The sequence below is a fragment of the Ceratotherium simum genome, chromosome 15 (assembly GCF_057802395.1).
Source record: "Ceratotherium simum simum isolate JZ-2026a chromosome 15, ASM5780239v1, whole genome shotgun sequence".
NCBI classification, from domain to species: Eukaryota; Metazoa; Chordata; class Mammalia; order Perissodactyla; family Rhinocerotidae; genus Ceratotherium; species Ceratotherium simum.
Window position 1 is genome coordinate 28,855,574 of NC_141914.1, and position 15,413 is coordinate 28,870,986.

At 42.4% G+C, this 15,413-nt stretch overlaps 1 protein-coding gene across 2 annotated transcripts in view; it reads right to left on the reverse strand.

Moving 5' to 3' along the window:
* BDH1 (3-hydroxybutyrate dehydrogenase 1) overlaps window positions 1–15,413 on the reverse strand; it is a 43,478-nt gene that overhangs the window by 17,226 nt on the left and 10,839 nt on the right. For both annotated transcript variants that reach the window (XM_087439828.1, XM_004424551.3), the window contains exons 3-4: window positions 8,712–8,784; window positions 7,847–7,957 (exon numbers count right to left, since the gene is read on the reverse strand). In XM_087439828.1, the coding sequence (XP_087295954.1) occupies window positions 7,847–7,957; window positions 8,712–8,784 (184 nt within the window). The remainder of the gene's footprint in view (window positions 1–7,846; window positions 7,958–8,711; window positions 8,785–15,413) is intronic.

Consider the following 15,413-nt stretch of genomic DNA (forward strand, 5'->3'; position numbering starts at 1 on the left):
ACCCTCCTCGGGGCTTTGGCTTGGCCGTCCCCATTTCCCCCACGTATCTGCAAGACTTGCTCCCTCACCTCCTTCCAGCGTCACCTTCTCAGTGAGGTCGTTCGTCCCTCTTTAAAATTGAACACCCTCTCCACCTCATTCACCCTCCATCTTCTTTTCCTGCTTCATTTTTCTCCATTGCTTTTATCATCCCACAGAGAAGCAGTTTACTTATTTATCTTATTCCTTTTCTATCTCTCCTCCCAACGTAAGCTCCACAAGGGCAAGAACTTTTCACTGAATTGGTAAATGCTGCCTCTCCAACAGAGAACACTGTCGGCTCAGTGTAGGTGCTCAATGAATGTTTGCTTGGTGGATGAATAAGAGTGATGGGACGAAAGCCCGACCCACTTGGGTTGGGACAATGGGAAGCAAATAAGTGAACGTATCTAATACAAACAACCCTCTAGGGTGCTTTTCTACAAAGAGAAGCAGAGAAATAGGGTAGTAGGTCACACAGGATGTGGGGTTGTGTCAGTTGTGTGTATATGTGTGTGTGCGCACATGCATGCCAAAATGATCCGGTAGAGAGTGAGGAGTTAATGATGTAGGACGGTGGAGACGCCTGGTGGAGCCACGTCCCTGAGTCGGCCCAAGGCACTGAGATCTGAAGCACAAGAGGAGGGGTAACTCTAAACAAGAGCAGGCAGAGCATGTGGGTACAGGTGCAGCCTGAATCCATCATGTGGCTTAACGTCTCAGAACCAGGCTGAAGGAATAATCTCCTGTTTTCAACTCCTACAGCACTTTATCCATAGTCTCCGGTGGCTCCGACCTTTCTGATCTGTATGACTAATACGAGACTAATACGAGAGGCAAAAGTAGAAACACTTTCTTCAGACCCCTAGTGACTTCTGCCCCCTCTAGGTTTTGACCAGAAAAGACAGACCACGACACCAAAATAGTCAAGAGGTAGACACCAACAGACATAATCTGGCAGTGATCTTGTCTGGTATTTTCTTCAAAATTCCAGTCACTGAATCGTATAATCACAGCCTCCACTCCTATGAGTGGAAGAACCTAAGATCGCCCAGTCCAACCCTCTTATTATAAGCAAGAGCAAATTGGGGCTCGGGGAGGGGAAGTGTTTGTCCAGTCCCTGGGTTAGTGACTGATCTGGGACAAGAACCCAAGGCCCTGACTCCCTCTTGAAGGCTCCTCTGCAGCACCGAGCAGCCTCTGCCCTGCACTCTAGAGTAAGGGTGTGGTCCCTGTGTCACTGGACAAGCCAGCACAATGGCACAGGTGCTACACATATAGACAAGGAACTTTAAAGGCTCAAAACACTGTGTGGCATCATAGCTCCTGCCAGGGCCTGCTGAGGCAGGTCCACGTTATGCACAGAACCCAGCTCCAAGCATGCCATACCCATCACCTGCAAGTCCCTCATGAAACAAGTTCTCTCCTACACTGCCAGGAGTGGGCACTGGTATAGATTTTGAGGGAGCAGTTTGGCAGATTTGAATAAAATCTAAAATCTGTACACCTTTCCACCTAGCAATTTCACATCTAGAAATTTTTCCTAAGAATTACTAACGAAAGCATGCAAGTCTTGCAAAGTGTGCAAGACTATTCACTGTGGCTTTGTTTATAATAGCAAAAGTCACAAATAATGTGCACATGCGCACTTTAGTTACTTTGGGGCAAGAGACTGAAGTGCAAAGACTTCACTTTTTTACATCATGTACTTTTGTATTGTTTGAATTTATTACGAATATGTATCACTTTCATAATCTAAAAAAAGTAAAAAATAAAAGGACAAATAAACTTTTCTCTGATCTGGAAATATGTTCATACCATGGCAATGCAAATTACTTAATTATTTGTACTTGTTTATATTGTTGAAATTTTTACATTGAACAGATATTGCTTTTACAGATATTAAACCTAATATAAAAAAATTCCTTCCCTGTGTTCCTACTGCCTTCAAAATAAAGAAAAATATCTCATCCATCGAGCAGAGACAACAAATTGTCCCAAATGCCCATTCTTCCCTTCTTCTACAACAGTAGAACTCCTGACTTTCAGCAGGGCACATAGAGTCTCAGAATACTGACTACATTTCCCAGCCTCCTTAGCAGCCAGGTAAGGCCATGTAACTAAGTTCTGGCCAATAGAGTGAGAGCACAGGTGCTATATGTGCAACTTCTGGACCATACTTTTAAAGACCATGGGTGTGCATTCACAATAAGAGAAATACAAATTAAAACGACACTGAGGGGCCGGCCCCATGGCGTAGCGGTTAAGTGCGCGCACTCTGCTGCTGGCGGCCTGGGTTCGGATCCCAGTCGCGAACCGAGGCACCGCTTGTCAGACCATGCTGTGGTGGCATCCCACATAAAGTGGAGGAAGACTGGCACGGATGTTAGCTCAGGGCCAGTCTTCCTCAGCAAAAAGAGGAGGATTGGCATGGATGTTAGCTCAGGGCTGATCTTCCTCACAAAAAAATATAAATAAATAAATAAATAAAACTACACTGAGATACATTTCTCACCTGTCAGATTGGCAAAAACCAAAACCTTGAAGCACACTCAGTGAAATTGTGTAGAAACAGGTACTCTCATACATTACTGGTGGGAATGTAAAAGACACATCCTGTATGATGGGAAATGTGGGAATAACTGAAAAAATGACAACATATTTTATTAACCCTTGGACCTAAGAGTAATCTCACTTCTAGGAATTTGCCCTCAAGATAAACCCCCAACAATACAAAAATACATATGCACAAGGTTATTCATTGTGGCATTATTTGTAATTGCAAAATATTGAAAAACAACCTAAATGCTCATATAAGGAGACTGGTGGAGTAAAACTATGGCCCACCCACACAATGGAGTACTACGATGCTGTTAAAAAGAAATGAGAAAGATCTCTGTGAACTCATACAGAAGGATTTCCAGGATACATTGTTAAGTTTTTTTTTAAAAAGTACAAAAGGGTACAAGTAGTATGCAAACATTTGTGTAAGAAAGGAGAAAGGAAAGAATAGAATGGAAAAGATAGGAGGTGAGAGAGTAACACTACTTCGAGCATACCTTTTTATATAATTTTGACTTTAGAGCCTTGTTGATGTTTTACATATTCCAAACTTAAATTAAACCAACAGGAATGAAAGGAACAAAATACAAACAAATAAATGAATTGAACTGTATTTCAAATAAGTAATATAATGATAAAGAAAAAAAGAATTAATCCAAGTAACTTTTAAACACAGTACTTTGTATACCTTCGGTCAATAGATAAAAAACACTTTTAAAAAGTCTTAAGCCCGACTGTGGTGGCCACAGTAGAACTCCTTGCAGGACAACCTGCTGCAGGAGCAGCTGACAGAAGGTCTCTGGCTGCTGCACCTTCAGATCCACTGTGGCATGAACGGCACGAATGCCACAGCCACGGCCACGGCCATGCTTGCCTGGGCTGCTCTCTCAGCCAGTGGCCGAGCACGGCAGGAGTACTGGGCCATTCCTGCCCAAGGCGGGTCTCCTCTAACAGGAACCCTTTTCTTGGAGACTCCCCATCGTCCCAAACAAGACTCAGCCTGGACTGCAGTCAGAAGCTCTGCCCACCTAATCCTCCTTCCTTCCAACGCCTTTTCACAGACCTGCACTGCAATCTAAAGAATTTCTCTGCCTTCACCTGCCCTGTTCCCCGTTAGCCAGACAGGCATTTCCCAAATCAATCTCTTGCACATCTAATCCTATTTCAGTATCTGCTTCTTGGAGGATCCAGGCTGACAAAACAACTTAGTAGGTTTGCTGTTTGTAATGGTATGAATGTAGCAATTCTGAAGCAATTGTGTCTGTCTTATAGGATTAGCCAAATGGGTAAATACATTGATATAGTTGGGAATCAAGGTTCTAACTGCAGAAGAAGGGAGAAATAAAATGCAATGAAGGAAGCAAGGAAGAATGCTGCTGTGTTGAATTGGAACAGGAGGTCAGTATAACCTTATGAATTATATGTGTGTGTTTGTGCATATCTGTGATATTTATAGGAAATGTAGATAGCAGATAGATATAACTAACTATAATGTGTGCATATATATGTGTGTGTGTGATTATTTATACATTTTCTAGCTCTCTCCAGTGAGAGGGAAAAGCAGCAGCAATGCCCTCTCAGTAATGAGCACACCTAATGCCCAGATGTGGGTTTCTAAATTCTATTAAAAGGAACCAGGTTAAAAACACACATCTACACAGAGACATGTATGTGAATGTTCATAGCAGCATTATTCATAATGGCCAAAAATCCAAACATTTTTATCCAAATATCCCTTAACTAGTGAATGAATTTTTTTAATGTAGTATATATCCATACAATAGAATACTATCCAGCAGCAAAAAGGAACAAACTACCAATACATTCTACAACATAGATGAATCGCAAAAACATTATGCTAAGTGAAAGAAGCCTGGCACAAAAGCCTGTGCATTGTGTGCTTCCATTTATATGAATAGTCCAGAAAAGGCAATTCTAAAGAAACAGAAATCAGTGGCTACCTAGGCCTACAGGTAGGTGTGGACAGGTGTGCAAATGGTCAAGAGAGAAATTTTTGAGTGATGGAAATGTCCTAAAAGTGAATTGCCATGATGGTTGTCGTACAACTCTCTAAATTGGGGGAACTGTTCCCTAATTACTTTTGCAGCGTCATGTCCCAATTATGTTTACAGTGCTTCCCTTCATGCACCCTAAATTCCACTGGATGAGTCCCAAAGGAGCCTCATGCTTCCAAGTCCCTGCTCAGGCTATTCTTTCTGTCTGACTGTCATTCCTCCCAGTCTCCACCTATGACAGTATTATTCATTCTCCATGGCCAAGAACAAATGTTACCTCCTCTGTCATGCCAGAATCAATCCCTTCCTTCCATGTACTCTCATTAAACATTCTTCACACAACCCTGAGAACCCTCTTCACTCTAATTCTTCCAGCTGTGTCTGTGCACGGTTGTCCCCTCACCACTGGACAGTGAGCTCCATGAGGGCAAGGACCAGGTCTTAGTCTTCTATGGCACCTAGTAAAGTGTCAGACACATCACTAGCATTCAGAAAATGAATGAATGAATGAGTGGACAAAGCTATGAAGAACAAGTGAGACTGAAGCAAATGGAAAAGGTATGGGCTATTTTAAGCAACATATGAGCCAGTTCCTAGGAAAGCAATTAAAAAACAACTACAGACCCTGGCCCAGGTCCTGGGCAGTACTGGTGTTAAATACTCAGCTTGAAGTAGAATTCTTGGAAGATGATGCAGTAGGAAGTACCAGGAATCTCTCTCCTACCTAGATAACAATTGCACTGGCAGAATCTGTCTGTTGTAACTACTTTGGAACTCTGGAGTCTGTTGAAGGCTTGCAATTTCCAGGGAAAGACTTGGATGGTAAATTGAGGTTAGTTTTGGTCAACTTCACCACTTCTAGTCAACATAATACTGGAAGTTGTAGCCAGATACTGGAAGTTGTAGCCAGAGCAATTAGGCAAGAAAAAGAAATGAAAGGCATCCAAATTGGAAAGGAAGAAGTAAAATTATCTGTTTGCAGATGATATGATCTTATATGTAGAAACCCCTAAAGATTCCACACACACACACACACACACACAAACCTGTTAGAACCAATAAATTAATTCAGCAAAGTAGCAGGATACAAAGTCAACACACAAAAATCAGTTGCATTTCTATACATGAACCATGAACAATCTGAAAAAGAAATTATAAAAACAATTCCATTGACAATGGCATAAAAAGAGCAAAATACTTAGGAATTAACTTAACCAAGGAGGTGAAAGACTTCTACAATGAAAACTAGAAAACATTTCTGAAAGAACTTAAAGACGACATAAACAAATGGAAACACATTCCATTTTCATGGATTAGAAAACTTAATATTGTTAAAATGTCAATATTACCAAAAGTAATCTACAGATTTAATCCAATATATATCAAAATCTCAATGACATTTTTTGCAGAAAGAGAAAAACCCATCCTGAAATTCATATGGAACCTCAAGGGACCCCAAATAGCCAAAACAATCTTGAAAAAGCAGAACAAAACTAGAGGACTCACACTTACTGATTTCAAAACTTACTATAAAGCTACAAAATCAAAACAGTGTGGTACTAGCATAAAGACAGACATGTGTACCAATGTAATAGAATAGAGAGCCCAGAAATAAATCCTCACATTCATGGTCAAATGATTTTTGACAAGGGTGCCAGGACTACTCAATGAGGAAAGACATTCTTTTCAACAAATGGTGCTGGGAAAACTGCATATCCACATGCAAAAGAATGAAGCTGGAAGCTTACCTAACACCATATACAAAAATTAACTCAAAATGCATCAAGGACCTAAATGTAAGACCCAAAACAATAAAACCCTTAGAAGAAAACATAGGACAAAACTTCACGACATTAGATTTGGCCATGATTTCTTGGATATGACACCAAAGGCATAGGCAATAAAAGAAAAATAGGCAAACTGGACTTCATAAAAATTTTTAAATTTTGTACATCAAAAGACACTATCCAGGGGCTGGCCCGGTGGTGCAAGCGGTTAAGTGCGCGCACTCCGCTGCGGTGGCCCGGGGTTCACCCGCTCCAATCCTGGGCGCGCACCGATGCACCGCTTGTCAAGCCATGCTGTGGCAGCGTCCCATATAAAGTGAAGGAAGATGGGCATGGATGTTAGCCCAGGGCCAGTCTTCCTCAGCAAAACAGATGTTAGCTCAGGGCTGATCTTCCTCACACACACACAAAAAAAGACACTATCCACAGAGTAAAAAGGCAACCCACAGAATGGGGTATATTTGCAAATCATATATCTGATAAGAGATTAATATCTAGAATATACAGAGAACTCCTAAAACTCAACAACAACAAAAACAAACAACCCGACTCAAAAACGACAAAGGACTTGAATAGACATTTCTCCAAAGAAGATATACGAATGGCCAACAAGCACATGAAAAGATGCTCAAGATCACTAATCATTAGGAAAATGCAAACCAAAACTACAGTAAGATACCTCCTCACACCCATTAGGATGATTACTATCAAAAAAATAGAAAACAAGTATTGGCAAGGATGTGGAGAAACTGGAACCCTTGTGCACTGTCAGTGGGGGGTAAAACAGTATAGCCACTGTGGAAAACAGTCTGGCAGCTCTTCACAAAATTAAAAATAGAATTACCATATGATCCACCAATTCTACTTCTGGGTACATAGACAAAAGAATTGAAAGTAGAGTCTCGAAGAGATATTTGAATACCCATATTCACAGCAGTATTATTCACAATAGCTAAAACATGGAAGCAACTCAAGTGTCCATCCAAAGATAAATGGATGAGCAAAACGTGATATATACATACAATGGAATATTATTCAGCCTTAAAAAGGAAGGAAATTCTGACACATGCTACAACATGGATGAACCTTGAGGACATTATGCTAAGTGAAATAAGCCAGTCACAAAAAGACACTAGGATTCCACTTACATGAGGTACTTAGAGTAGTCAAATTCATAAAGATAGAAATTGTAACGGTGGTTGCCAGGGGCTGAGGGGAGAGGAGACTGGGCAGTTATTGTTTATTGGGTATAGAGTTTCTGTTTTATAAAATGAAAAGTGTTATGGAGATGGAAGGGGGTGATGGTTACATAACAATGTGAATATATTTAATGCCACTGAACTGTACACTTAAAAATGGTTAACATGGTAAATTTTATGTGTATTTTACCACAATTAAAAAAAAACACACAAAACACTGACCATGTATGAAGGACAATGGTGACAAAGATGACCCATCTCTTACCTTCATCAAGCAGCCAGCAAACACAAGGAAGCCTTTGGAATGCAGATGCTTAGCCAAGGAAAACCCAAATCCAGAGTCACAGCCTGTGACCAGGACAGCTTTGCTGCCAGCCTGTTTTAGAAGATTAGATTCCACGTTAGGAACCCAGGATCCCGAGGGCAGAGTGACCAGGCTTCCTCTGGGCAGTAACAATTCGTGCTTCCTGAGTGGGTCAGGCCTGGTCCTCCCTGCCTGGCTTTTTCTATCTGGAGAAGCACCACAGAATAGTGGAAAAAGGTTGGACTAACAATCAAGAGACCGGGTTCTAACCCAGACTCTGCCACCAACTAACAATGTTGCTTGGGGAAGTGACTCGCCTTTCTGGACCTCAGTTTCCTCATCTACAGTCATCATTACCACCATCACCATCACCACCATCATCACCATCGTCACTGTCATCTCCATCACCACCATCATCACCATCGTCACTGTCATCTCCATCACCAAAGAGAGCATTTATTGAACACTTACCATGTGCAAAGCACTGTGCATACATTATTCTTATTTAATGCTCACAAAAACTCCATACAGTAAGTATGGTTATTATACCATGTTACAAATGAGGAAACAGACACTTTTTAAATGCCCAATGTAGTTAGTGATAGAGCTGGAACTGAAACCAGGACTGAGAGATTCCAGAGTCTAAACTCTTAACCCCTAACTTCATTTAATGGGGAGGTGAGGGAGTGGTTAAGTGAGTGAGAAAGTGACTCCTAGTGTCCTAAAAGCACTAAAGTCCTGCCCTGAGGGTAGCCAGGGCCTGGGGGCCCAGAGGGAAGGGCTCTGACCACCTCACTAGTTCCCAGGTAGCTGGGCTGCCACTCACCGGGTTCACCGAATCAGCGTAAGTACGACGGCCTGCAGGGTCAAAGGAGGCAGAATAAAACAGCAGTGTGCGTCTGCAAGAGAAAAGGAAGCCCTGAGCAGAGGCTGTGGTCACACTCAGACCTTGTTGCTGGAGCAGAGGCAACTCAGAGGCCCCTCAGCCACCAGTGAGCAGTACTGACTGTCTCCGCAGCCCAAGCCCCTGAGGACAACCTGCTGGTCCCACTGAGGAAGAGGGCGTCTTTCCTCCAGGGTTGCTAGGCTGGGAGAAAGTGGACCAGTAATTACAGGGGCCATTTTTGCCGCTGTGTAGAAAGAGCCTTCCAGTGATACAGCTCTGTTAACAGAGCTTTCTGCAAATTCACCGTCTTAATGCTTAGGTTTCATGCTGCTTCCTGACAGCTTTTTTAATTAAACTTTTTATTTTGAAATAATTGTAGATTCACATGCAGTTAAGAAACAATACAGAGAGACGCCCTGTAACCTTTTACCCAATGGTAACATCTTGCAAAACTATAGAAGCAAGATCACAACCAGGATATTGACCTTGATGCAGTGAAAACACAGATTTCCATTACCACAAGGATCTCCCATGTTACCCTTTTATAGCCACATCTGCTTCCCTCCCACCCCACATCCGCTTTAACCACTAATCTGTTCTCCATCTCTATAATTTTGTCATTTCAAGAATGTTATATAAATGGAATCATACAGTATGCGACCTTTTGGGATTGCTTATTTTTTTACTCAACATAATGCTCTGGAGATTCACCCAGATTGTTGCACGTATCACTAATTTCTTCCTTTTTATTGCTAAGTTGTATTCCACAGCATGGGTGAACCACAGATTGTTGAACCGTTTACCTGTTGAAGGACATCCGGGCTGTTTCCAGTTTGGGGCTATGACAAATAAAGCTGCTATGAACATTCCTGTACAGGTTTTTGTGCCAACCTAAGTTTTTATTTCTCTTGGGTAAACACCCAGGAGAGCAATTGCTGGGTCACAGGGTGGTTGCATGTTTAGTTTTTTAAGAGACTGCCAAACTGCTTTCCAGGGTGGCTGTAGCATCCTACATTCCCAGCAGCAATGTATGAGCGATCCAGTTTCTCTACATCCTCACCAGCACTGGATGGTATCACTATTTTCTAATTTAGCGAGGCTAATTGTGTGGTGATATCCTATTGTGGTCTTAATTTGCATTTCTCTAATGCCTAATAATGTGGAGCAGCTTTTCATGTGTTCATTTGCCATCTGTATATCCTCTTTGGTAAAATGCCTCTTCATGTCTTTTGTCCATTAGAAATGTCTTCATATTCTAATTGGATTATTTACTCTTTTACTATCTAGTTTTGAGAGTTCTTTGTATGTTCCAGATGCTAGTCCTTTGTTGCATACGTGGTATGCAAATATTTTCTCCTAGTCTGTAACTTGTCTTTTCATCTTCTTAACAGGGTCTTGCACAGAGGAAAATTGTTTCATTTTGATAAAGTCTGGTTTATCAATTTTTCCTTTTATGGACCGTGGTTTTTTTTTTAAGGATATCACACACAGTTTACTATATAGTAAAAACCTATGCTCACAATTTTTGAAAATATTAATTTTTAAAATAATAAACCTAGACACTGGAATCATGCTTTTGATGTCAAGTTTCAGAACTCTTTGCCTATCCCAGAACCCAAAGGATTTTTCTATATTTTTTCCTAAAAGTTTTATAGTTTTATGTTTTGCATTTTCAGTCCGTGATCCATTTTGAGTTAACTTTCATACCAGATGTGAGACTTAAGTCAAGGTTTGGGTTTTTTTGGCCTATGGATGTCTAATAGCCCCAGCAACATATTTTGAAAATGCTATCTTTCCTCCATGAATTGCTTTTGCACCTTTGTCAAACATCAGTTGGGCATATTCATGTGGGTCTGTTTCTGTATGCTCTATTCTGTTTCACTGAGCTATATGCTCCCACCTTAATTTTCTTCTTCAAAATTGTTTTAGTTATTATATTTCCTTTGCTTTTCCATATAAATTTTAGAATAATCTTGTCGATAAAAATCTGACTGGGATATTGATAGAAATTGTGACAAACCTGTGTATCAATTTGGGGAAAACTGACATCTTTAATATTTTGAGTCTTTCAATCCCTGAACATAGTATGGGTCTCCATTTATTTAGATCTTTGATTTCTTTCATAAGCATTGTATAGTTTTCAGCATAAAAATCCTATATATGTTTTGTTATATTTATATCTAAGTATCTCATTTTTTTGACCAATTGTAAATGGTATTGTTTTTAATTTTGATATACACAGGGTCATTGCTAGGATATAAAAATATCTTGATTTTTGTATATTATCTTGTGTTCTGTGGCATTGCCAAACTCACTTAGTTCTAGGAGTTTTTTGTGAATTTCTTGGAATTTTACATTGAAATAATCATGTAATCTGCAAATAAGGACAGTTTTATATCTTCTTTTCCAATCTGTATGACTTTTATTTCCTTTTCTTGCCTTATTGCACTTGCCTATTGCACTATGTTTAATCAGTGGTGAGAGCAGACATTCTTGACTTGTTCTCCGTCTTAGGGGAAAGCGTTCAGTCTTTCACCATTAAGCATGAAGTTAGCTGTAGGTTTTTTGTAGATGCTCTTTGTCAAGTTTAGGAAGTTCCCCTCTATGCCTATTTTTTTGAGAGTTTTTATCATAAGTGGGTGTTAAATTTTGCTTTTCCTGCATTGATAGATAGGATCATGTGATTTTTCTTCTTTGGCCTGTTAATTTGGTGGATTATGACTGATTTTCAAATAAGGAACCATCTTTGTATCCCTGGAACAAACCTACTTGTTCATGGTTTATAATTTTTTTTATATATTGCTGAATTCCGTTTGCCAATATTTTAAGGATTTGTGCATCTATATTCATGAGGGACATTGATCTGTAGTTCTCTTTTTTTGTACTGTCTTTGTCTGGTTTTGACATCAGGGTAATACTAGCCTCATTAAATAAGTTGAGAAGTGTTACTGCTGGGTGGGGATGGGTTCTGGCTCCCCACTAGGTCTCCACCAATATCTCCCGGGCTGGGAGGGGTTCGAGTGCCTCATTACTGCTCCCCATATGTATGGGAATGTGTGGTCTCATTACTGCTGGGAGGTGGAGAAAGTCTACTCTGACACTTCCCGACTCCCACCCCAATCAGACATGCTGCCTTATTACTGCTGGGGGGACAATCAAAGTCCTGGTCAGGGGACTGGGTTCCCTCACCACAGCCTGGTGAAGGTGGAAGTCTAGGCTCAGCACTGGCCCTTGCTGGTAAGGGTAGGGGTGAGGCTACAGTTTTTTCTGTGGTGGTTGGCTAGAGTAGAGTGATTATTGTCCAGAGTTTTCTGTCTTGCTAGGCTGGTCCTTTGGCCAGAGAGAGCAAACTGCTTTTTGTGCCTGAGTTCACTGGCCTTTCTAGGTTGCCAGCTTCCTCAGCTCCAAATCTAGGATGTATGAAACAAAAGAAAACCTAGACTCAAGCTGTGTTATTTCTTGGGTCCTGAGGTCCCTAGTGATCTGCCTTCTTCTCTCCATCTTTTAGAGTCTTATTATGCTTGTTATATATAATATCCAGGGGTTTTAGCTGAATTTAGCAGAAGAAATAAAGGAAAGTACATCTACTCCATCTTTCCAGAAGTGAAAGTCCTGTTCACTTCTAAACAAATATTAAACCAGAAACAGTTAAGTGGAGGAAGTAGGGGTGAGTGAGCAGCTGGTAAGGGGAAGAAGAGGTGGGAGATAGACTTATTTTCACTGTATATTATTCTGTACCTTTCGAATTTGGTACCATGTGAATATATCACCTATTCACAATATAAAGTTTTTTAAAAATTCATAAAAACATATTGTCCAACATTCTTTAAAAATGTTGGGTTTACAGGGCCGGCCCGGTGGTGTAGTGGTTAAGTTCACACGCTCCACTTTGGCAGCCCAGGGTTCACAGGTTTGGATCCTGGGCACGGACCTACACACCACTTATCAAGCCATGCTATGGCAGGCATCCCACATATAAAGTAGAGGAAGATGGGCAGAGATGTCAGCCCAGGGCCAACATTCCTCAGCAAAAAGAGGAGGATTGGCAATAGGTGTTAGCTCAGGGCTAATCTTCCTCAGCAATTAAAAAAAAAAATGTTGGGTTTACTAGACAGAAACAAGGGTCCACTAGGAAATCTGCCAAGGTAACCCCTGTCCTTTTGAACTGCCACAGAGGAGTCTCTCTGGATTTTAAGTCCTTGTACATTGATGGTCTCAGGTGAGCAGAATGGTATGGTTAGTACACCCAAAGCTGGTTAAATGACTTTACCCAAAGAGAATCACTGTTTTTCCACAACTCCAGGCGTTGCTTTGCAAACAGAATAAGGTGTCCTTGTTGGAACTAGATTATACGTGCTTGTCCTCTGCCACTCCCTTTGCACTATCTGATATTTTAAAAAGTAACAAAAGGGTCACAGCAAGAGAAAGAGCTCATTTCAGACTGACTGGCTGCCAAATTTTCTCTAATCCACTTCCCCATTCTCAAATATATCCAGACTTGAACTTGGCTATCTCTGGGTGTATTCTACCAGGCCCTACTGCTCATCCCCAGCTGACCAGGGCATTTCTACTTTTCCAGAGAGCACAAGGCTCCATTCCTCCACACCCAATGCCGAAGAGGCAGAACCCCGAGAAGGTGGGTGAGTTGGGGCCAAGAACACTGCTGGGAGGCTCCAGCCGGCACCAGAGCCTTCTCAGCCTCTCTGTCTTGGCCACTGCTGGGCTTGCCTCACGCTGCTCTTATTTCTCTCCTCTCAACTTAGAGCTCCTGCAAGTGCTGCGGGATCCCTGGCTTGGGCTGCTTCTCAATGTGGAGGGGCCTTGGGCCTGGGCAGGCCTTAGTACCTTAATTCTCAAACTGTAGTTAACAAGCACCTAGGGAGCTTGTTAAAATGCAGACTCCCAGGTCCCTCCCTTCGACACTGTGATTCAGTAGGAAGGGGCGGGCCCTGGAAATGTGCATGTTTAATGAGCAAGCGCCTCAGGAGACTCCAGCACAGGTGGTTCTGGGGAAACGGCTGACTAACACAGGTCAGGAGCAGCTGTTCTCAGGTTCGCCTCCCTGGTTGTTTACTAGAATCACTCGGGAATGTGATCGAGGTTGTGTGGTTATGTTATTAAAAAGAGCTCTTACCGGGGCTGGCCCCGTGGCGTAGCGGTTAAGTGCCTGTGCTCCGCTGCTGGCGGCCAGGTTCGGATCCGGGAGCGCACCGACACACTGTTCATCAAGCCACGCTGTGGCGGCTTCCCATATAAAGTGGAGGAAGATGGGCATGGATGTTAGCCCAGGGCCAGTCTTCCTCAGCAAAAAGAGGAGGATTGGCAATGGATGTTAGCTCAGGGCTGATCTTCCTCACAAAAAAAAAAAAAAAAGAGTTCTTACCATTTAGAGATAGACACCAAGATATTTACAAATCAAACATGACATCCAGGATTTGCTTCAAAATAATCCAGTAGGGGGAGGGGAAGGAAAATGAGTGGGAACAGAGATGGAAAAAGATTGGCCATGGGCTGATAACTGTTGAAGCCCAGGCACACAGGAGATCAATATACTACTTTCTGCTTTTGTATATGTTTAAAATTCTCCCCAAAATAGTTAAAGAAGAATCACCAGGGAAGCTTTTAAAACTATTTCCAGGCCTAGTCTCCTCTCTGATCAATTAAATCAGAATCCCTGGAGCAGGGCACAGGGATTTTTTCCCCACTGTGCTCTAGGTCATTCTAACCTGCAACCAGAGCTCATAACTGCTGCCTTAGGAAAATTAAGCAAGAACTTTTTCCCAACTCGGGTTTCCTTTTTGAGCTTCTTGACTGCCAAGGCCCTTACATCTCTGGGGTCAAAATCAGTTCTAGGCCACAGACCAGCTCAGCTGAGGTGACACCACTGCTTGCCGGCCAATATCCATTCTTCTCATCTGCCTTACTAACAAAATTTTGTCTGGGGGTAGCAATGTGCCCAACTCTTTCCAGACTACCGCCTACCTGGTGATCATGTGACCCACCTCTGGCCAATAAGGTGCAAGCATCAGTCTGCAGTGATTGCTGGGAGAGGTTTGCTCTCTGGGTGCAGGAGCAGCTCCTCCCTTCCTCCATGTTGCTTTGCTTCTTCCTGCCTGGACTGAAGCTGGAGGAGGAGGAGCATCACAGCACTCTAAGGCGACAGCCACCTCAGAATGATAGAGCAGAAAGAAACAAGGAGCCTGGGGCCCCCAAAGCCACACCAGCCTTCTGGGGGCCTCTGCTCCTCTTAGTGTGATGCAGCCCTAACTGATACACTGGTTTCTCAGGGCTAAGAGTGCCCCTGAGGGGTTAAGCCCAAATCCCATAATATAGATAGTGTGCATTTCCCTGGAGGGTCCCCTCTGCCCAGGAGGATCTTGCGGTGGCAGCATGCTGCTGGTCAAGCAAACCACTAACTCCAACAGCTATGCCAGCCTCACAGGTGGTACAGTTAAACACAGGATCGTCAGCAAACGTTCTGAGGGGGGAATCCCAAAGGGGTGGCCGGCAGATTCAGAGGTGGAAAGCTTGCTGATTTCCATCCTACCTAGAAGTGCAATCAGATGGGGTGGAGAAGGTGGTGTCTGGCACTTCCCCAAGGGCCTGTGGAAGAAGCTGCTGGTCCCCAGAGCCCTGGCGTCC